Consider the following 20,086-nt stretch of genomic DNA (forward strand, 5'->3'; position numbering starts at 1 on the left):
CCACATTAAGATATTTATAATCTTAATGTTGTGTGGCAACATTAAGATTATAAATATATCTTCTAGGGTACTCCAAGGCTAGCTGTCTGTCTTTGCTCAGGAGAAACTAGGTTTTGGAGATGGCCAGTCAAGTCTCTACGTCTATAAGTTTTGAAGATTAGTGAAGCTTTGTTTCACAAATATTTTACTTAATACCTGTTAGCTAAATTTTCCTTTCAGTAAAAAGCTTTTTGCAAGCGTCTGGGAAAAAGCAGACAAAGAAAAGGTAGAAAACCTGACACTACTGTACAATAAAAAACACTGAAATACTTTAAGAGTAAGCTATGGGAAGAAAAACAAATTTGGTACACTTCCAGCATTTAAATCAGTAAGATTTCAGGGGTGGAGAATCCTATGCAACTACATCTTCATGTGTGAGTCCAGATGCAAGAAAACATGTAGTAGTAAAATCTCATCCTTTAAATGTATGTAAATGACTATTTCAATACTCCTATTATTTCACATTTAGTATTTTTAAATAATAATATATTATTAATTTTGTGCACCCAACCTTGCAGCAGTGTAATAAATTATCACTAAAGAAAATAGATAATGTTTGATATTAAATGTAGAGTACTATGCTCCTTTTTTTTTTTTCTTTTCTTTTTTTTTTTTTTCCAATTTGAGAATGATCACATTTAGATGAAAAATCTACAATTTGGATCCAAAAGGTTAGAGTATTATTGGTTTCATGCTACCAAATGGTATACATTGAAAACTTTGATATCTAAAATGGTCTGCTTAGTTCAGACAGAAAAATTACCACATCAGTCTTTGAAAGATCCAAAACTTACAGTCATATTATTTGATATATAGAGAATCTGTTACTATCCATAATTTGTTATTAAATAAATCCTGGATTGCTAACCCTGTAAAATAGAAAGAATTGTAAGAGGCTTTAACTACAGCTAACTGTATCACTATCTATATCTTGCAAAACTAATTACTAATACACATACTTCTATTTAAATATCATTAGACCCGTTCATATGATTAGGCACTCCCTGCAGAATTGGAGCTGAAGTCTTGATCCTGCATATTGTTGAAAACAACAATGCTCTGCACGAATGCAGTAGGCTATCTGTAGGCTGCCAAGAAACTGCAGGATTGGAATCTAAATCTGGATAATTAATCCATCATTCGTTGTACTTGAGATTTTGAATTGAGTCAGTTACTACATATTGGGAAAAAAAACAAAAACAAAAACAAAAACAAAAACAAAAAAAAAACACCACAGTTCAATATTTACATTATGTTAATATACTATGAATGACTTGTAAACAAAGAAAGAAGTGGTTGAAGTTTAAGTAAATAACAGTCCTAAGTTTAAAAGTTCTAAATCCTAAGTTTAAAAGTCCTAAAAGTCCTAAGTTTAAGTAAATAACAGATAACATTGTGAGAAATAAATTAAGAAAAAATGTACCACGTTAACTCTGAGCCATTATTTATTATTGCAATATGTTTCACATAGGAAAGAAAACTTAAAAATAATCTACATGCAGAAGCATACAGTTAGTTTAAGACTCCAGTGGCAATACAGATAATTCATTTTTTGCCACCATCTGAAAAAGGCAACTTTGAATCTCATTTTTCACTCAATATCCCTGGTGCAAAATATTAGATGCTGTTCTTAAAAGCTGATGCAGAATGTAGCTAAATGCATTCTCTTGATTTCAGGCTCAAATTCAAATGCTGAAAAAGTACTCATTCAAAGATAAAATTTCCCAGTTTCTATTTTTGGCATTTTAAAAGTATACGCATCTCTTTCAAAGTTCTTCCTATTAAACAGTGGAAGCACACTTTGCTAGAGAAGTGGAAATGATGTGCAAGCACATCAGATAAAAAATTCTAAGGACATTTCCACATTCATAGGATACAAGACATTGGTATTTCACTGTTTCTCACTGCTGCTGAGAAAGCAGTTAAAGCCACACTGTATTTTATGAAAATACATCAAGAAAACAAAAAAAAAAGACTTCAAAAATGGAAGTACTGTATAAACTACTGCATAAGTATCTAAAGGGTTTCTTTTCACCCAATTGCATTGCTGCAACTGATTTAAAATATCCCAAATCTGATTTTTTGTGTGATATTGTAGACAAGATTACAAACAAAAACAAACAAATAAAAATACTTATGAAAATATACTAGGGAGCTGCATAAGGTCCGAGACAAATACACCTTAATGATCTGCTGATATTTAATTGTGAGAGACACAAATTAGATACTTGAAATTTCTTTGTAAGAAATCAAGTCTTAAAAAAGTCAATAAATCTGCAAGAACACAAGTAGAAAAAGTACATAAAGAATATATATGTGCTGTCTCTCTGTCTTTCTTTTTTTTAATATGCACATACTGTGGAAAGGGCTCAAGGGTCGAGATAAGGACAGGGAGATCACTCACCAATCATAATCACGGGCAAAACAGCATACAGACCCACCAGAGGGAGATTTATTGTCTACCACTAACAGATTAGAACAGTGCAAAACTAAAAGTAAACTTAAAACACCTTCCCCCACCCCCTTGCCATACACTTTCTTTTACCTTTTCCACCTGAGTGTTGCAGGGGAATGGGGAATGGGTCAGTCCCTAAAGTCCCTGAAGTCTCTGGAAGAGAGTCTCTGCCACTCTTTCACAGTCACTCTTTGCCCCTGCTCCAATGTGGGGTCCTTCCCACGGGATGCCATCCTTCCCAAACTGATCCTGCATGGGCTTCCCACAGGCAGCAGCTCTTCGAGAATTGCTTTAATATGCATGATGGACCTTGGGGTCCATCTATCAGAGGCAAACTGCTCCAACATGGGTCCCCCCATGGGCAGCAGCTCCCCTCAGATCCCCTGCTCCTGCGTGGGCTCCTCTCCATGGGCTGCAGCTCTGGCCCAGGTCCTGCCCCTTGTGGGGGCTCTCCATGGGCCGCAGCTTCCTCCAGGCCACATCCACCTGCTCCACCAGAGGCTCCTCCATGAGCTGCAGTGTGGAGATCTGCTCCATGTGGGACCCCTGGGCTGCAGGGGGACAGCCTGCTCCACCAGCGGCCTCTCCACAGGCCTCTCCACAGGAGCTGCTCCCGCACCTGGAGCAGCTCCAGCCGTCCTTATTCACTGACTTTGGTGTCTGCAGGGCTGTTTTTCACTCTTCTCTCCCAGCTGCTGTTGCACCAGAGTTGGTTTTTTTTTTTTTTTTTTTTTTTTTTTTTTTTTTATCTTTTCTTAAATCTGCTCTCGCAGAGGCCCAACCTCTGTGGCCCAACCTCATAGACCCAACAACTGGCTCAGTTTGGGCCAGCAGCAGGTCCCTTTCGGAGCCAGCTGGAGCTGGCTCTGATCTGACATGGGGCTGGTCTCTGCTCAGAGAGGCCAACCCTGTACTCCCCTTCACCTTTGCCACATAAAACCAATACACTGTCCCACTCACGTTAATAAAAGAAAGGAAAATGACTTAGCTGCAATATGTTAGCCATTACTCTGTGCTTTGCAAGTTCTATCTCCACCATATTTTTCCCTGAGAGTGTATTGCAAAATGAATTTATTTAACAATTGAAATTATATTTGTTTCTTTACTCTGGAAATGTCTTGACTGAGGAGGATACATGAAGAACATGCACTGATTGAGGGGGATGATTCTATCCCTCATCTCCGCTCCGTGAGACCATACCCGGAGTGCCGCATTCAGCTCTGGGGCCTGATGTGACCCCAGACTAAAGATGTGGACCTGTTAGAGTAAGTCTAGAGGAGGGCCATGAAGATGATCAGAGTGCTGAAGCACCTCTCCTGTGAAGACAGGTTGAGGGAATTGGGGTTGTTCAGCCTGGAAAAGAGAAGGCTCTAGGGAGACCGTATAGTTTTTAAAGTACTTACAGAGGGCCTACAGAAAAGCTGGGGAGGAACTTTTGTTTTTTATGGGAGACCCACATGAGAAATATTTATTTCTCTGTGGAGAATTAAAATATATATATAAATTTTGGTGGAAAGTAAATAATACCAATGTCTTAAAGCACAACAAAAATGTCAGAAAAACACTGAGTTTTATACTTTGACCTTCACAACATTTTTTTGTATAATTTAGTAAATATTTACAATATTTTCTGCCAAATCATTTATTTAAAGATTACCAATATTTTGCCATCTATTTTCTAAACTTTACATAAAATCTAATTGGGGGAGACAGGAAGTCAGCACTTTTCCAAACATCTGTGTTCTGATGAGTCAATGTTTTCTAACAGAAAAAGGCTGCATCAGAATTACTTGCCAATTGTAATTTGCAGAACAAATGAACTTTTACTGCTTGAAGCTCAATAGCATCAATATAGCTCTGAGATTGAGAAACTAAACTCTAGTATTTCATTCATTGATGTAAATAATTAAAAACCCTTGTTAAGAGCTATCTTTTGTAATCCTATTAAGACAAAAACTCATACAAGTCTTCACTCAGTGAAGAATGTAGCCTACAGAATCAACCTCTGGTGATGAAGACCACAAGGGAAAATCGCAGACATATCATACCTCAGGTGGAATTTACAGCACTGTGTTCAGGTATTCAGGAAAATGTAATTTTCCTCCTGTAAATTGAGTAAGTTTTATTTGGAGTCATGGAGAAACAGTAACAAGGCACTGCATGAAGCCAATTTCACGATCGTTTTTTAGAAAGATACTCTGTCTATACTGTTTTGAATTCACTGCAGTCCCTCGTATTTAAGTACAAGAATGCAAAACTATCTTTTATCATCAAACTACTTTTCAGCCTTATTTCCAACACTGTCAAAATTGCTTTATAACCACATTTCTAAGAGCTGGAGATTTTTGTTAAAGAAGATTTAAATAGCTCTTATAAGCTGTTAATGAAATATGGAAGCAGAGTCTTATGAATTCCAAACTATGCCATTACTTAGATTAACTTTTATAAAAATCCCAAAGCACTTTTCTAACTGCTGAATGGGTCACTTCTTTGGCTACCTTAAGTTATCAGATGCATGAGAAAGATTTGCCAGGAAGGAATTTGAAAGATGATTTCATGTCCCATCAAAATGTGAAATACATGTAAAAAGCTCATGGCAAGCTGCATGCTATATTGTAGGTAAAAGGATTTCTTTTACTGTTTAGGTTCCTCTCCATTCCCTTTCACATACTTCGACTTTTTGGTTCATTCCCTATCTACCCTGTGAAGATCTTTGCCATTTCCCTTCTATTTTTTTCTCTCTTCCATTCTCCTATTCTTTTCTCATCTTGTGACAATGATACCTCATGACCTCAACTAGCATGTAGAAGGAAGAACAGTAACTCTAAATACAAATGTCTGACAGTATGGAAGATGTTCACAGGCAGAAGTCTTCAATTTTTAAACTACTTCTTAATATTTTCTTTAAGATATGCTTCATTTGATTAGCTCTATGCATATTTGTAGTGGGTTTACGTGGCAAGGTTTTGGTAGCAGGGAGCCATAGGGGTGGTTTCTGTGAGAAAGATCTAGAAGCTGCCCCATGTTTGGGAAGGGCCCCATTGTTTTCCAGATCTGAGCCAATAAGCGATGTTGTTTTGCGCCTCTGTGAGAGGATATTTAAGACAGGGAAAAAACGCTGCGCCACACAGCAGCCGGCAGTGAGAGAACAGCCTTGCAGGTGCCAAGGTCAGTGTAGAGGGAGGGGGAGAGGTGCTCCAGGCGCTGGAGCAGAAGTCCCCTGCGGCCTGTGGTGAGGACCATGGTAAAGCAGGATGTCCCCCTGCAGCCCATGGAGTACCACCGTGGAGCAGGGTTCCATGCTGCAGCCCGTGGAGGAGACCACGGTGGAGCAGGTGGCCCTGCACCGACGGAGGCTGCCTCCTGTGGAAGACCCCTGCCGGAGCAGATTCCGGGCCGGACCTGTAGCCCGTGGAGAGGAGCCCACGCAGGAGCAGGTGACCCGGCAGGAGCTGCTGCCCGTAGGGGATCCAGGTTGGAGCAGTTTTCTCCTGAGGGATGGACCCCGTGGTACGGACCCATATCTGGAGCAGTTCTGGAAGAGCTGCTGCCTGTGGAAGCCCACGCCGGATCAGTTCATCAAGGACTGCATCCCGTGGGTGGGACCCCACAGCACAGGGGACGAGAGTGACGGAGAAGGAGCAGCAGAGAAGAAGTGCTGTAGACTGACCATAACCCCCGTTCCCCCGTTCCCCTGCGCTGCTCGGGGGGAGGAGGTGGAAGAGGGTGGATGGGGGGGAAGGTGCTTTTGGTTTGCTTTTTCCTTTGTTTTCTCACTTCTCTCGCTTGTTAGTAATAGGCAATAAATCTTACTATCTCCTTATGCCGAGTCTGTTTTGCCCGTTACAATAATTATTGCATGATTTTCTCGTCCTTATCTCAACCCTTGAGCCCCTTTTCACATATTTTCTCCCCGTTCCTCTTTGAGGAGGGGGAGTGAGAGAGCAGCTGTGGTGGAGCTCGGCTGCCCACTCAAGCAGAACCACGACAATATTTCAGCGCATACTACTCTAAAAACATTCTCAATAGTTGTTATTATTTCAGTGCCAGACAGCCTTCAATTACACCTAAGTTCAAATTAAGTTACTGAAAATAAAATTGCTAAATGTTGCAGGCACCATGATTTGCCCAACAGTTATGAACACCATGAAGTATGTGGCAGGCCCTAGAGAGCAAGTGGAATGCTCAGCGTATATAATCAACAGGAAGCTCTCTGCAGATATTAAAAGCAGTGTCAAGTTATTGGCAGTCATTACAAACCCTGTCAAGTGTTCTGGACATTATAAATAGCAGTAAGAACTAGAAGGGTATTACAAATTCTGTATCAAGTGTGGAAGGGAGTCCTATTTGGATTTCAGGTATGACATCCTGAGAAACTGCTCTCAGTTTCATTTCATCTGTAAAATTTGAAGGCACATTCACTGGCAACCTGGAAATACCAATTAACAGTCCTTAATTGATTCTTCTGATCATTCCACCATTTTCAGGAGGAGGACTTTTCCTGCTGGGAAATGGATCTCTATTAAGATACCCATGCTGGGTCTCTGTAAAGTAAGAGCTCACTCACTTTAACTCTCAAAAGAGTTTGAGAGGGATTGCAGATTTTGAAATGTTCATTAATGCAGACTACTGGAAACTTTTCTCCCTTTCCCTCACAAGAGCACATTCCTTAAGATCCAGGCAGGTATCTGCACTTCCTTAACAATTCAGCTGCTGGACCATTTGTGGTCTACAGCCTATAACATCTCTCCCAACTTGTAAAGGTCTGCATTGGTTGTTGTTAAAACCAAATTTTTTGTTATGACTCTAGTCAACCCTGATCTGCCTTCTGCTAGAAATGTGTTAGCAACATACAGAATTCCTCTTGTGGTTATCAGAATAAAAGTGCGTCATCCCTTTAGTTTCTGTATGGCATTAGCAAAGTCATATATTTCCCAGCAATTTTCTGTCATTCAAGAAAGTCAAGATTCTGTGATTAATATTTATTCATCAAATCATATTTCTGATCATGGAATCCACCGGCATAATCTCAGGCAAGGATATTTTGTCTGAACTATATGTTACTTTTAAAATCTCTGGTGTTTTTTTTTGTTTTGTTTTGTTTTGTTGTTGTTTTTTTTTGTGTGTGTGGTTTTTGTTTTTTTTTGTTTTTTTTTTTTGGTCTGTCCTTTGCTCTACAGTGTTTGGCAGATTAATTTTCTTTACTCATTCATACATTTTCTTGTTTGTTTGTTACCTCATACTGTATCTGTCGTGTTTGCTATGGTGGAAAACCTTTCTTAGAAAGTGATTCGCATAAAGAATTTGCCTAACTAAAGCTCACTGTAAAAATCATACCATGTCCTGGGGATGAATAAAGTGTATACTACAGGTTTATAAAAATGAAAGATACAAAAATGATATCTGACACTTATGTCAGAGATATAACTGAAAGGAACTGAAAGGAACATTCTCTAAATCCCTGTAGGAATCCTCAGGTTCATGCAATAAACCTGAGCTTAGAGCTACCATTATATATTCATGTTTATATATTAAGCAACGTGAATTTAGGATTTAAATCTGGACAAAGGTGTTCTCTAAATATATGTATTGTTCTGGATGAAATAAGAAAACTGTAATTTTTCCATTCTCTTTAAATATTAGTTGCATTTCCTGTGCAGTATATCTGAATTTATTGTCCCTACAAGAAAACCAGAGTTACTAACTTTTTGCATCACTAAAAAACAAACAAATAAACAAACAAAACAACAACAACAAAACCACACACTTTTCTCTATTCCATTTCAATTTGTAATACTAAGTGAGAGTACAGCTCACCACATATCAGCTGGTTTTCCTTCAGGTTACGAAATGACAGTCCTTGTAAAGCACTAGGGTAAGCACAAACTGTTTCCTCTGCGATTCGGACTGAAGCATTTCTGGCCCATTGTAAGACCCATTTTAGATTGCAGTCACAAATGAGTGAATCAGTGTTGAAATGCCTAGAAAGGCAAAGAAACATCACAACTGGTGTACGTACACTTCTCAGAAACATGCTTAAACACTTGTTAGATTAAAATTATCTAACTCTAAAGACAGATATACATAGACATATAAGTAATTACAAAGATATCCAGATTAATTAATAGACATTGTCCCCATTTTAATGGCTTCCAAGACATTATGGAAAAAAATGGTTTTGGTTAGAGAACAGTAATCAGTATTACTGATTCCTGAATTAAATTTGAGGAGATGGTGGAAGGTCATACTTTAACATACATTTCCTTACTAAAAAAACCAACTCCTTTAAGTAGAAACTTAACCATGGAAACACCCAATATACATTTTAAATCTCAGAGAGGTGCATTTAATATAAATAAATGGGAACCATTATAATTCTAGAAAAGTATTTAACATGAGTGTGTTTTTTTTTTTTTTGCATTCAGAATTATTAGACAATGTAGTGAAGGCAAACATGGAAAGGAATGATAAAGAAAAAAGAAAAGAGAAACAAACAGGAATGCCAGTCAGGATGGCCAATCTGGTCTTGTCAGGAACAGGGTCAAGTTGTCAGCACTAACTGATAGTGCTGACATAGACAATAGACATATTGTCTATATGTGTTGACATATCAATAGACACTGATAACAAAACATATTTTATATTTCTAATGCATTCATGGCAACAATCCTCTTTGAATTCATATTCAACATTGATATATTTATTGCAATGTTTTTCCTGACTATTTCAGAATGTAGAGAATCACACTTACAGTGCTTTCAGAGCTAGCAGCTCAGAAAAAAGTCCATTCATGAGGCTTGAAAAAATATTACCTGACAAATTCCTAGAAAAAAAGATATTTACAGTCAGTTACAACAAGTACAAGAAAACAAAATTGTTATATAGTATAATTTTCCAAATGCTAATTAAAAATCTGCTTTCTTGACAACAATAAAAGCATATTTAAATTTGTTATTTTCATAAATAACAACAATCAAGTCAAATCATGAAATTTTACTCCTTTTATATTCACAGCAGGTGTACATACAATTCACTCTGTCTAATAAACAGGAATACCAGTACATATTTAATAGAAGTAATATATTCTAGAATTTAAATGGAATTATTCATACAATGATTAGTCAGGGAGAACTATGTTGTAATTTTACTGTACATGTAGAATGCCACTGCAAGGTAAAGAAATAAAAACATATTAATTTAATAACACAGAAGACCTCAAGGAATTTATGGGAATAATAATGAGTTTTCAAAGTAACTAAACAGTTTTATTGTGAAGGATTTTAAACAAACAGATTTTCCCATCTTTAAATTCTTATGGACATTTGCGTCTTAACTACTATTTCATTATATTTTTGGTCTTGATGTTTGAATAGTTTAAGCTGAATACTTGCATACAAATGTAATTTAATATTGCCTAGTTTAGTAGTATTTATATTTATATATGTTGTGCCAGTGTCCTAACAATAAAAACAAACAAACAAACAAACAAAAACTATAAATGCTAATCAAGTAAAAAAACTGCCTTTTTCTATATCAGTAAACCAAAAATCAGTGCAATACAAGCTTAACATTTCATAAAGCATGAACTACTTTTTTTTGAAATACTGATAATATGTTCCTTTCTATCCAATGCCTGAAGCTACATATCTGAATCCAAGGATGGCTACAAAATTTCAACTGTTGGTGAAATTCCATATTTCTTCACTGGAGACTTGTTGTTACATATAGAAAATAATTTATTCTGCCAAAGAGAATTGATTCATTACTTTTTCATTGAAAATTTTGTTTTTATAATCACTGATTTTACTACACTTATGACTATAAGGTAAAGAACATACATTAAACTGAATATTCAAACTCAGATCAGGACAAATATTCCAACAAGAGGTAAAAGATGTGAACCAACTTCATAAAGCAGAGAAAAACAGAAATATGAAGCATGCTCTCTACAGAAACATTTACAGATACACAAATAAATAAATTCATAAACAAAAGAAGAGAATACATTGCAAAGTTGCAAATTATGTCAATAAAGCTATGGAGCCTTCTTGAAACAATAATTAATCCTATTTTCATATTCTAGACAATTCTTGAAATGCATTTTTTTTAATCAAAAAAGAAGAAAAAGGAAAAAAAGAAAAGAAAGAAAGAAAGAAAATGAAAATGAACTTTGAACACTTGAAATTGTCATGGTAGCCTAAAGCAAAACTCTACTATTGCAGAAAAAATAATTGGCTCAGATAAGTTAAGTTAAATTATTTCTCATTATACTGAGTGACAATAAGTTGTTGCTATAATTGAGGTCATTGCTAGTATTTTATCTAACCGTGCACCTTTAATACAGTTGTGGTGCAAAGCTCTTGGAAATGGTAGGGCTTTCAAATATATCTTGAAGTGTGGGTGGCCTCTTTACTTCATATTAAACTGATTCTTATTGGACATAAGCCCTGACTAGGTATATGCTGAAGCAGCTCAGTGAACCAGGACCTCAAAACGGCTAAGTCAGAAACTGGTAACATTTACGTTGAAGTAGATCAGAAGAAGCTCCACTAATATGAAATCTGTTACAGTAGTATACAGTTACTGGCAGAGGACAATCACGTTGAACTGAAGGACAGTGAAAGCAATCTGCCTAGCCTTGCATGGATGGCAGTCAGGTGGGAGAAACACGGGTTTCTTCTTTCTCCCATACCCCACTACAATATGACAACACTTCCAATTTTATGCAAATCCCCTTTTTTCCCTTAAATAGCTCACCGGACTTCATATAGAAAAATAAAAAGAACATCAACTCCAAAATTTGGTAATTCTCGTTGGACCGAAGTTTTATGTCTGGTCAATATTTCAGAAAACAAGATAAAACTGGGGATCATTTCCATCAGGGTTGAGCAGATGTATATGTATATGTATATATAGCAGATGTAGCTATGCACCTGCCAATGATGCCCATCCTACATCTACTGAATCTATGTACTTTCCATAGGACCTACCAAACACACAGAGATACCTAGCCAGAACTGACTTTTGTTAACCTAAAAATGTATGTTCTACTAACAGATTTGTTGTTTCTTTTTATCATGACAGAGAAATATGTAACCCTTTTCTTCAGTGCTTTTACCAAGTGCTGGAATAATTGAGTTAAAGTTGGCACAAAGCCAGCAAACGAGTTTTCAGATTCTTTCATGTTCTTCTGCCAATGACTTGGTTTGAAGTTTCCATATTACTATTGCTAATTCGCAAACCAGGATGCATTTTCAGTGCTTTTACGGTGCTGTGTAAGTCAGAAAGAAATACACTAATATGCCCAAGAAACACCTAATTACAATACAGAAGACTAGATCTCCAGCAGTGGGAATAGCTTCTTCTCTAAATCTTCAGATGTATTAAATCATCCCAATAACTGAGCACTTTTGAGCTAGATATCTGCAGCATGCTGCAGATTCTTAGTTCTGTTGGTTCACATGCTGTCTATATTCTATATTAAAATATCTCCATATCCACAGTTCTGTGAAATTCCACTATTTCAGATACATTAAAACCCCACTCTAGCTTGATTTAAAAGGACATTTTTTCTAAAAACATCTCTATCACCTAGTTTTCAAACATTTCAAACATAACAAATTAATGCACTCCAAAGCTGATAACACTTACAATGCCATTAACTTATTCCATTAACAGAAACACGTGCTCTCTATCAGAAGTAAACCATTTTAGTTTTATGCACAAGGTCCTGCAGTTATTTTTTCATATACCAAAACCTCTAGTGTTTTTACAGAAATTAATAAAACACTTTTGCCAGAAGCTTTAATATAAATAACACATAACCATAAAACAGTCAAATGTATCTCGAAGGACTGTTTTCAGGCAAAATACAGGTGGAAGCAGGCATATATGAATACGAAGCATGCTTTGCTTTTATGAGCAGTATTAAAAAGCAGAGGCTCAATGCAAGGGTGATAGATTCATTTTCTGTGCAAAAAGACTGGGATACAAGGGCTAAAAATCTACAGCAGAAATAGAAATGTTCTCGTGCTTGCTTTCACTGTGTTACTGAGATGGGGTCCATACAATTCACCGTGTTACTGGTTTTGTACGTTATCTCTGGCACCATACAAAGGGGTTATTTGCTCTAATCACCGCTACAAAGTCACATGAGAATTTATGGTGTAATAATATCATAAAGTTTGCTGCTGCTGCTGATTCAAAGACAGGATGACAAATAAATCAGATGTGCTGTAATCAAACAATTGGAAGTAAAGAGGAAGGCTTGTTTTGAACTTCCAAAAGATACAGTAGTAGCTATCAAAATAGGTTTCAGGCTGCAACATTTCTGAACCTGAAGGGCTAACATGATTGACTAATAAAATGAAATCTGGTATATCGGTACAGTGGCACCACCTCAGTACTCTGCAGCTCTTGATATTTAGATTAGGTATAAACAGAATTAATGAGGATGGCAGTTCTGTTACCTACCAGAAATATATTTGCATACATCATTCTGGAACAAAGCACTGAAACATGGCCACTGAGGGGCCAAAGGAGATTTAGAAGATTTGTTGCATTCAATTATGTCACTCCTAGTTAGAGTATGTGCACCTCATCACAGCATAAACACAGCCAAATGGTAATATATAAGCCAAAAAAGTTAAGCTAATATCTTTGAAGACAACAAATCTTCCCTTATGCTGTCTGATGCACTGTTAAATCCAACTGTCATATGATGTGAAAGCATTTTGGAATCATTTTCCAAGTACAAATCATCAGATCCAAGAAGGTGTAAAAATTAGATCACTCCCAAGGAACATAATCACAACTCACTGGCTGCAGTAATTTCAGGAGCGGAGCTGTGTGAAATTTTAAATTTCATTAGTAACTTGAAATTCAAGTCCTATTCACTAAAATATACATCCTGAATACAATCTGACTAAAAGACTTTTTCTACATACATTATCAAGAAGCTTAGATTTTCTTTGGATTTTGTATGTGTGCATCTTTTCAAAACAATACTGTTTTTGTTTTTGTTTTTATTTTTTTATTTTTTTATACATAACATAAATTTAAGAAGCCAGCTGTCTTGAACAAAATACACTGCACAAAATCACTAAGCCTTTTGAAAACTCCTTACATTATTCCCCAATGTTCAGGCAAGTTTCATCTTTCATTTTAGTGAAGAGTTTAAGCATACCTTTACCCTACTGAGTTTAAATATATTCATCACATTACTTGATTAAAAATGTGTCAGTTCAGGCCTAGAGCTGACCTTGTACTATTTTTTATTTTCCAGCTGAATCAGACTTAGATTTCACAAGGCCAAGCATACTGCATTTTGTTCCACCTGATTTTGTGTTTGTAAAGAGTACAAGAAAGCCTCATCTCTGTAGTTCACAGAAGGTGCATAAAGATTTACATCCTTTGCTCTTTCCGGTGGACTCACGGCTCTCCCTGCTGGTTTTGATAACAGCCTGCAAAGATCCTTCTGTACTTCATCTCTGCTAAATTAACACAGGAGAGCTCTAATTACCACAGTCAACAACTGCATAAATTAGTGTATATGTATATATCTTTATAGTGCTCCTTTAGTAATCTAAACCATACTTGGTGGCTATGAAACCAGCTTTTTCTTAAAGAAATTGTCTTCTTTTCCTTAGTATAATTCTATACACTGATGTTACATTAAGTAAATGCTGCTCCATACCATTTTCAGAGAGCATACTCCTGAAATTATAAGTATACATAATTCAGAGATATCAGTAGCAACAGAAAGGTAACTTACTCTATTTTACACATTATAATAATTTGATTCATGTTTTTTTGTACAAAATTCCAAGGTGGGGAAAAAGCTAGAAAGCATTAGAAAGGTGGCATCAACCTGAAGTCACCAAAAAATCGCTAGTTCTTACATCAGAGATTACAAACTGAGATTACCAACTCAAATAATTATCATCAACATTATGTCATTAATCAGATTTCTGAGAGTGAGGAGCAACTAGCATTATGAATGGCAAGGATCAGTTCCTCTTGACTGAGATGATAGCTGTAATTCTTCACAATATAATCGCTGACCCAACAAGAGTAATGCTACTTTTGACTCTGGTTTGGTAAGGAGGACAGTACATATAAAAGAGAAAGTCATAACTTTTGATACAGCAATCATAAACTGATTTATCTGAGATGAAAGGGAAGTTTAGACTGATCTATGATTAGGCCTCTCACTTCCAAAGGACAGACTTTTGAAAAAATAATAAAAAATAATAAAGTAACTGGAGAGGAAGTATTAAAGTAGATGTACTGGAATATGGGATAACCTCAATAGTATAATCAATTGTATAAAGGCAATTTAAAACCCAAATAAGAAAATTGAGAGACAGGTAAAGTGAATAAATAGCCAAATCTTGAATCATGAATAAGAATTCAATTTTTATAAAGAGCAAAGAAGGTATCCTATAATAACCAGAAAAGGATAGCAACAATCCAGAAAGGGATTATGATTACCAAAAATTAACTTACTCTTTGCAAATTCTGCTAAACAAGGGTTTTTAGTATATTAAACAATTCTTTTTACAAATAAGTAGTGAAGAAAGTAGATCATACATATCCTAAATATATCTCATTACTACTATTTCTATCTGTTGGTGGTCTTTTGGATTACATGCATTTATGGGAAAAGCATACATTAGCTTCCAGAAATGATCTTTCTTCCTAAAACCACCTACAGGATGGCTCGTAAACTGCAGAACTAGTTAAAATCCATAAAATAGCTGGGCAGTTAGAGACCTTCTAGGCTAGTCCCAGTCAATAAATAAATAAATAAATAAATAGTATATTTATTTTTTTCCTGTTTATGTAGTATCATGTTAGATGTATACTAAAATCAATAAATAATTTTCCTTGACTAGAAAATCCATGATCTTTTTATAGGCTTACATGATAAATCTTCAATTTCAATTTTGATTTTTTCCTCCATTTTCAATTTCCCAACATTTTTTCTATTTTTCTTTCTTTTAAAACTCACTTAGTAACTGCGTCAAAACAAGTGAGGTAAGGCTAACAGGTCTACCAGAATCTTCATTTTTTCCACTTACATATGCACATAACATCCGTAAAGAAGGATGCAGAAAGAAATGAAGACCCTGAGGCTAACTGCATTTATTCTAAGACACTGCAAGCGAATAATGGGAAGGATAGAAGGGAGGGGAGTGAGATGTTACTGGTGTTCTGCAGTAATCATCCTGTGACTATTCAGTGCTTTCACTAGTGCTCCTGGCTCAGAAATGTAAGCATATGAAAATAAAATCTGGTAATAACAAAACCAAGAACTGGTCAATATTAAGAGAACTACAGAATCATAGAACCATCTCGGTTGGCAAAGACCTTCAAGATCATTAAGTTCAACCATCAACCTGACCCACCAAGTCCCATCCTTAAACTATCTATATCCCTTAGTGCCACATCTGCACCTTTTAAATACCTTCAGGGATGGGGACTCCATCCCTTCTCCCTGGGATTCCAAGCATTTTCCAATGCTTGATCAACCCCTCTGTGAAAAAACTCTTCCTAATGTCCTATATAAACTTCCCCTGGTACAACTTGACTGTTTCCTCCTGTCCAAGAAGTCATTTTGTACAAGAGGTGAATGCTCTTGATGATGAGAAGTCTAGTAATTTCATTAAATAATATTATTCAAAGTGAAATGTGTAACAAGAATGCCACCTGAGAATTACAATTAAGAAGGGTATAATTCAAATTTCAGCTATAAACCAGAGCCACAGAGGAAAACAATAAAGAATGCCCTGAGCCTATACCTGCTAGGAAATGAAAACTAGCCTCATATTGAGGAGAACATAAATATTTACCTAGGATGCACAAAAAGACTAGATGCAAGAAAACACAGTGTTAGTGATAACATATAGGGAACTAATGAAACTCTGGATCTGCACACTCAAAAAAAATCTGCAAACACTGGGACAGGGACTGAGTTAGGATACTAGAATGAGCAGGGATACATAAATCTTTACAAAAGGAAACTGCAATGTGCTGAAGTTTGTTCAGCCTGGAATCTACCAGGCTTTTAGTGGGCATACATGCCCTTTTCTGACATCTCCACTACAAGCAAAGGATATGGATATAGACTGCCATACTCATTCCTGATATTCAGAGGAAAGTAATAATACAGCCAAACACAGTCACAGAACATATGCTGTACACTCACCGTGAGTCATTTTCTGTTCCTTATCATCACAAGATTAAAAGTCTGTATTTAACTTCTAATTGTTTTTTAAGATGCAGTTTGGAAGATTACTGAATAGAATTTTTAGATGTTTTCTTGACAGTAGAGATTTGAACAGTTTCTAATGAGGTTACTCCTAGTGTCTAGAAGCACCTTCCATTTAATAAGGTGGCTTCAGCAGTTTGAATTAAACATATCTCCTATGATAGTCTGATTTCATAGTCACAGTCACATTCAGTGTGCACCACAAAAGGAAAACCAGCAAACCACAAGGGTGAGTCAGGCTTGTCAAGTTTTGGAAACATGTCTGAGTAAAAGAGAGGTGGTCTCCACCCATTCATCAACTTTGCTATCAAAGTTTTTCCTATAATCTGTTCTCATTTGTTTACATCAGAGAAGATTTGGCATAGTTACTCTCATTAATGCGATCAGCAAGGTGTGCCAGATTTTGGCTTTTTACACAGTGTCATCTTGACCTCGTGGCAGATCTTTCTAGAAAGAGAAGATTTCCCTGTTTTTCTGAAGAAATGCCATAACTGACTGGGGAGGAAGAATAAAGTATGACATTTGTACCATACTATGACACAGAACAGGACTGATGTCCCATTCCTGAATGAAGGTAGATGTGGATAAAAATACAAAGCCCTCCTGGGTCTGGCTTTTTAAACCAGGATCCTGTCAATGTATCCTGTTGAGACAAGTGTATAGCAAAATATTGTTTCCTCCATTTATTTTTTCAGCCTCCAAATATTTGAGACCTACTATTTTCCTGAACAAGATAGGGCTTCTATAAATTCAGTAACCTTGCAGGGATTTTTATTTTATAACATCTGTAGTCCCTTGACTTCATGTAAAAATTTTAACAGCATCCTGTGGCAAAATGTTCCATGTTCCACAGCTTAGTCTTTTGTTAAAATAAAATCAAAACAAATCCCCCCTGCTGCCCCGCATTTACCTCACAGTTTTTTCTGTACTGTGAGAGATGATAAAAAATTGGTTGCTGTTTGTCTCTGTATGTTATTCATAATTTTACAGTCTTGTATAATACCTCCTTTCCTTTCAGTTGTCTCTTTCCCATCCAGGAAATTTGCAACCAGCTTATTTATTCCTAGTACTTCCCTATACTGTGCCACAGCATTCACCTTTTTTTTTTTTTTTTTCTTTCCCATGAACCTTTTCTAGTTTTATTCATCTTTTTGAGCTGAGCAGACTGGAATTGCCCATGTTATTCAAAATGTGGGTTCTTGGCTTTTGTGTAGTAGAATGCATGTTCTCTTATTTGTTCTCACATCCTTTAATAATATGGCCTAATTATTATTATTATTTTTTTAAGAGATACTGAGCAGATGTTTACATGGCATTGTCCACTATAATCTCTAAACATCTTTCATGAGTTTTAATGGTTAGTCCAGAACATACTGTTGGTCTTTTTTCCTCCCTCATATCACTTAACGTTTACCTAAATTTCATCTCCCTTTTTCATCTCCCTTTTTACTGTGAAGTCATGGAGTCCTGTCCATTACTTCTGTCCTGTCTCAAAATCAACCTTTACCCTGATTAATTCAAAAATCAACCTAATGCTCTGATTAACTTATATCTTTATATCCTTAGCAAACTTGGCCATTGCACATTTTATCCCTTCCTCCAAGTCATCTGATTCTCTCTAAAACTGAACATCCTGGGTATACTATCATAATCTTATTTTTTTTCTGATGGCTCCTTCTATAATAACCTGAAAATCTATTGATAACACATGCTCTCTGACATGCTTATGGGTATGCAAATTGATTGCATGTTCTAGGGCAGTTGTATGTGACTTAGAAAAGTACCATGACAAAAAATACACACAATACAATACCTTAAATGGACAGTCTAAATTTGATATTTCTGAAGCAGTCAGAACTATCCTGATATTCCAGAATTAATTGATACTTTACGTATTTTTTCTTCTGTTTACTTACATTCTTCTGTAATACTTTTTAGGAACAAAAAATATATATAAAATTCTAATTGATCTCTAATGGATAGAAGGAGCAATATATCCATTTTCTAACCAGTGTAAGTCTCAACTTTGTGAATCATCATTTTTTTGCTTGACCTTTATTTGTTTCCAAAACATACAAACACAAATGTCACATTCAGTCTCTTTACAATGTGAAAATGAAATATGTTCAATTTAATTCTTTGGAGTTCTGATAGATTTTACATTTACAAATAGAAATAGAAACCTCAAAATGTCAAGTAATTACAATCGTGGGCTCAGCAGAGACTCTTTGTTTTTATAGGAAGACTATATTAAATTAATTTTGATGTAATGTAAGTTTATTGCCAACTATATTCAGGTAGGCCATGTAACAGTATGGATTTCTCCTGTTTAAAACAAGAATGGTATTATACTCACAATTTGTGAAGACTGTTAAGTCCAACAAACATTTCTGGTGTTAGGCAACCAATTCTGTTATTTGAGAGGTCCCTGAAATTAAAAAATAATAATAATGGTGAAACATTAGTTCTGTGTTATTTGTGTACACATCCACATAACTACATAGAGTCTCTAATTTTAATGCCTAAGAAATTAGAGGAATTAGAATTTTTAAATTGAATTAAACAGCTTTCACAATTTTATTAAGCAATATTCCACAATTAAACATAATGCACTCCAATTTAAACTAATTGCATTAAAATGTGTTTTAATGTAACAAATAAATAAATAAATAAATTTTATGTAACAAATAAATAAATTATCTTTAAAATAATTTTCCATATCAAATTTACTTGCACCTGTTTGTTTACCAATGAAAAATGTTATGTTCTGCATTTTATTGTATGCAACATTTAACCAAGATTGACACTTTTACTGTTTACTAATGCCTCAACTCATAGACATCATTTCTTGCTGAAGAAATCACATAAGCCAGGGGGCAATTAAAGTTTTAGCTAGTAAGGTCAGTCTTGCTAAGTACTTGACAAACTCTTCTAAGACAAATACTGTGTCTGTCTCAGACTACAAATGGTACAAAGCATTATGTTCTGTACCTCCTGTCTACAGAAAGGTGAGTGAATGTTTTCTGTACAACTCATACATACAACAAAATGCATAAAATCCTTCTAGAAAGGAGATAAAAATAGGTATAAACAATGATAACAATGGAAATACTGCCCTTGAAGTATTCTGAAATAACATTTAATTTTCAAATGTTTGATTTTCAACTTTGACTATAGTATTCCTTCTTACCAAGTTATATATATATATATATATATAATTTCAGTTATGTAAGGATTTTAAATGATTATATATCTTTAAAAATGTTAAAATTTATCTGAACATTATGAATTTATTTTTGTTAAAGAACCAGAGGTAGTCT

At 35.6% G+C, this 20,086-nt stretch overlaps 1 protein-coding gene across 4 annotated transcripts in view; it reads right to left on the reverse strand.

Moving 5' to 3' along the window:
• The window catches only part of ADGRA1 (adhesion G protein-coupled receptor A1), a 284,313-nt gene that overhangs the window by 158,288 nt on the left and 105,939 nt on the right, over positions 1 to 20,086 (reverse strand). For all 4 annotated transcript variants that reach the window (XM_084525901.1, XM_084525899.1, XM_084525898.1 and 1 more), the window contains exons 4-6: positions 19,123 to 19,194; positions 9,246 to 9,317; positions 8,312 to 8,475 (exon numbers count right to left, since the gene is read on the reverse strand). In XM_084525901.1, coding sequence (XP_084382027.1) covers positions 8,312 to 8,475; positions 9,246 to 9,317; positions 19,123 to 19,154 — 268 coding nt within the window. In that variant the 5' untranslated portion in view covers positions 19,155 to 19,194. The remainder of the gene's footprint in view (positions 1 to 8,311; positions 8,476 to 9,245; positions 9,318 to 19,122; positions 19,195 to 20,086) is intronic.

Source organism: Aythya ferina (genome assembly GCF_964211825.1).
Source record: "Aythya ferina genome assembly, chromosome: 7".
NCBI classification, from domain to species: domain Eukaryota; kingdom Metazoa; phylum Chordata; class Aves; order Anseriformes; family Anatidae; genus Aythya; species Aythya ferina.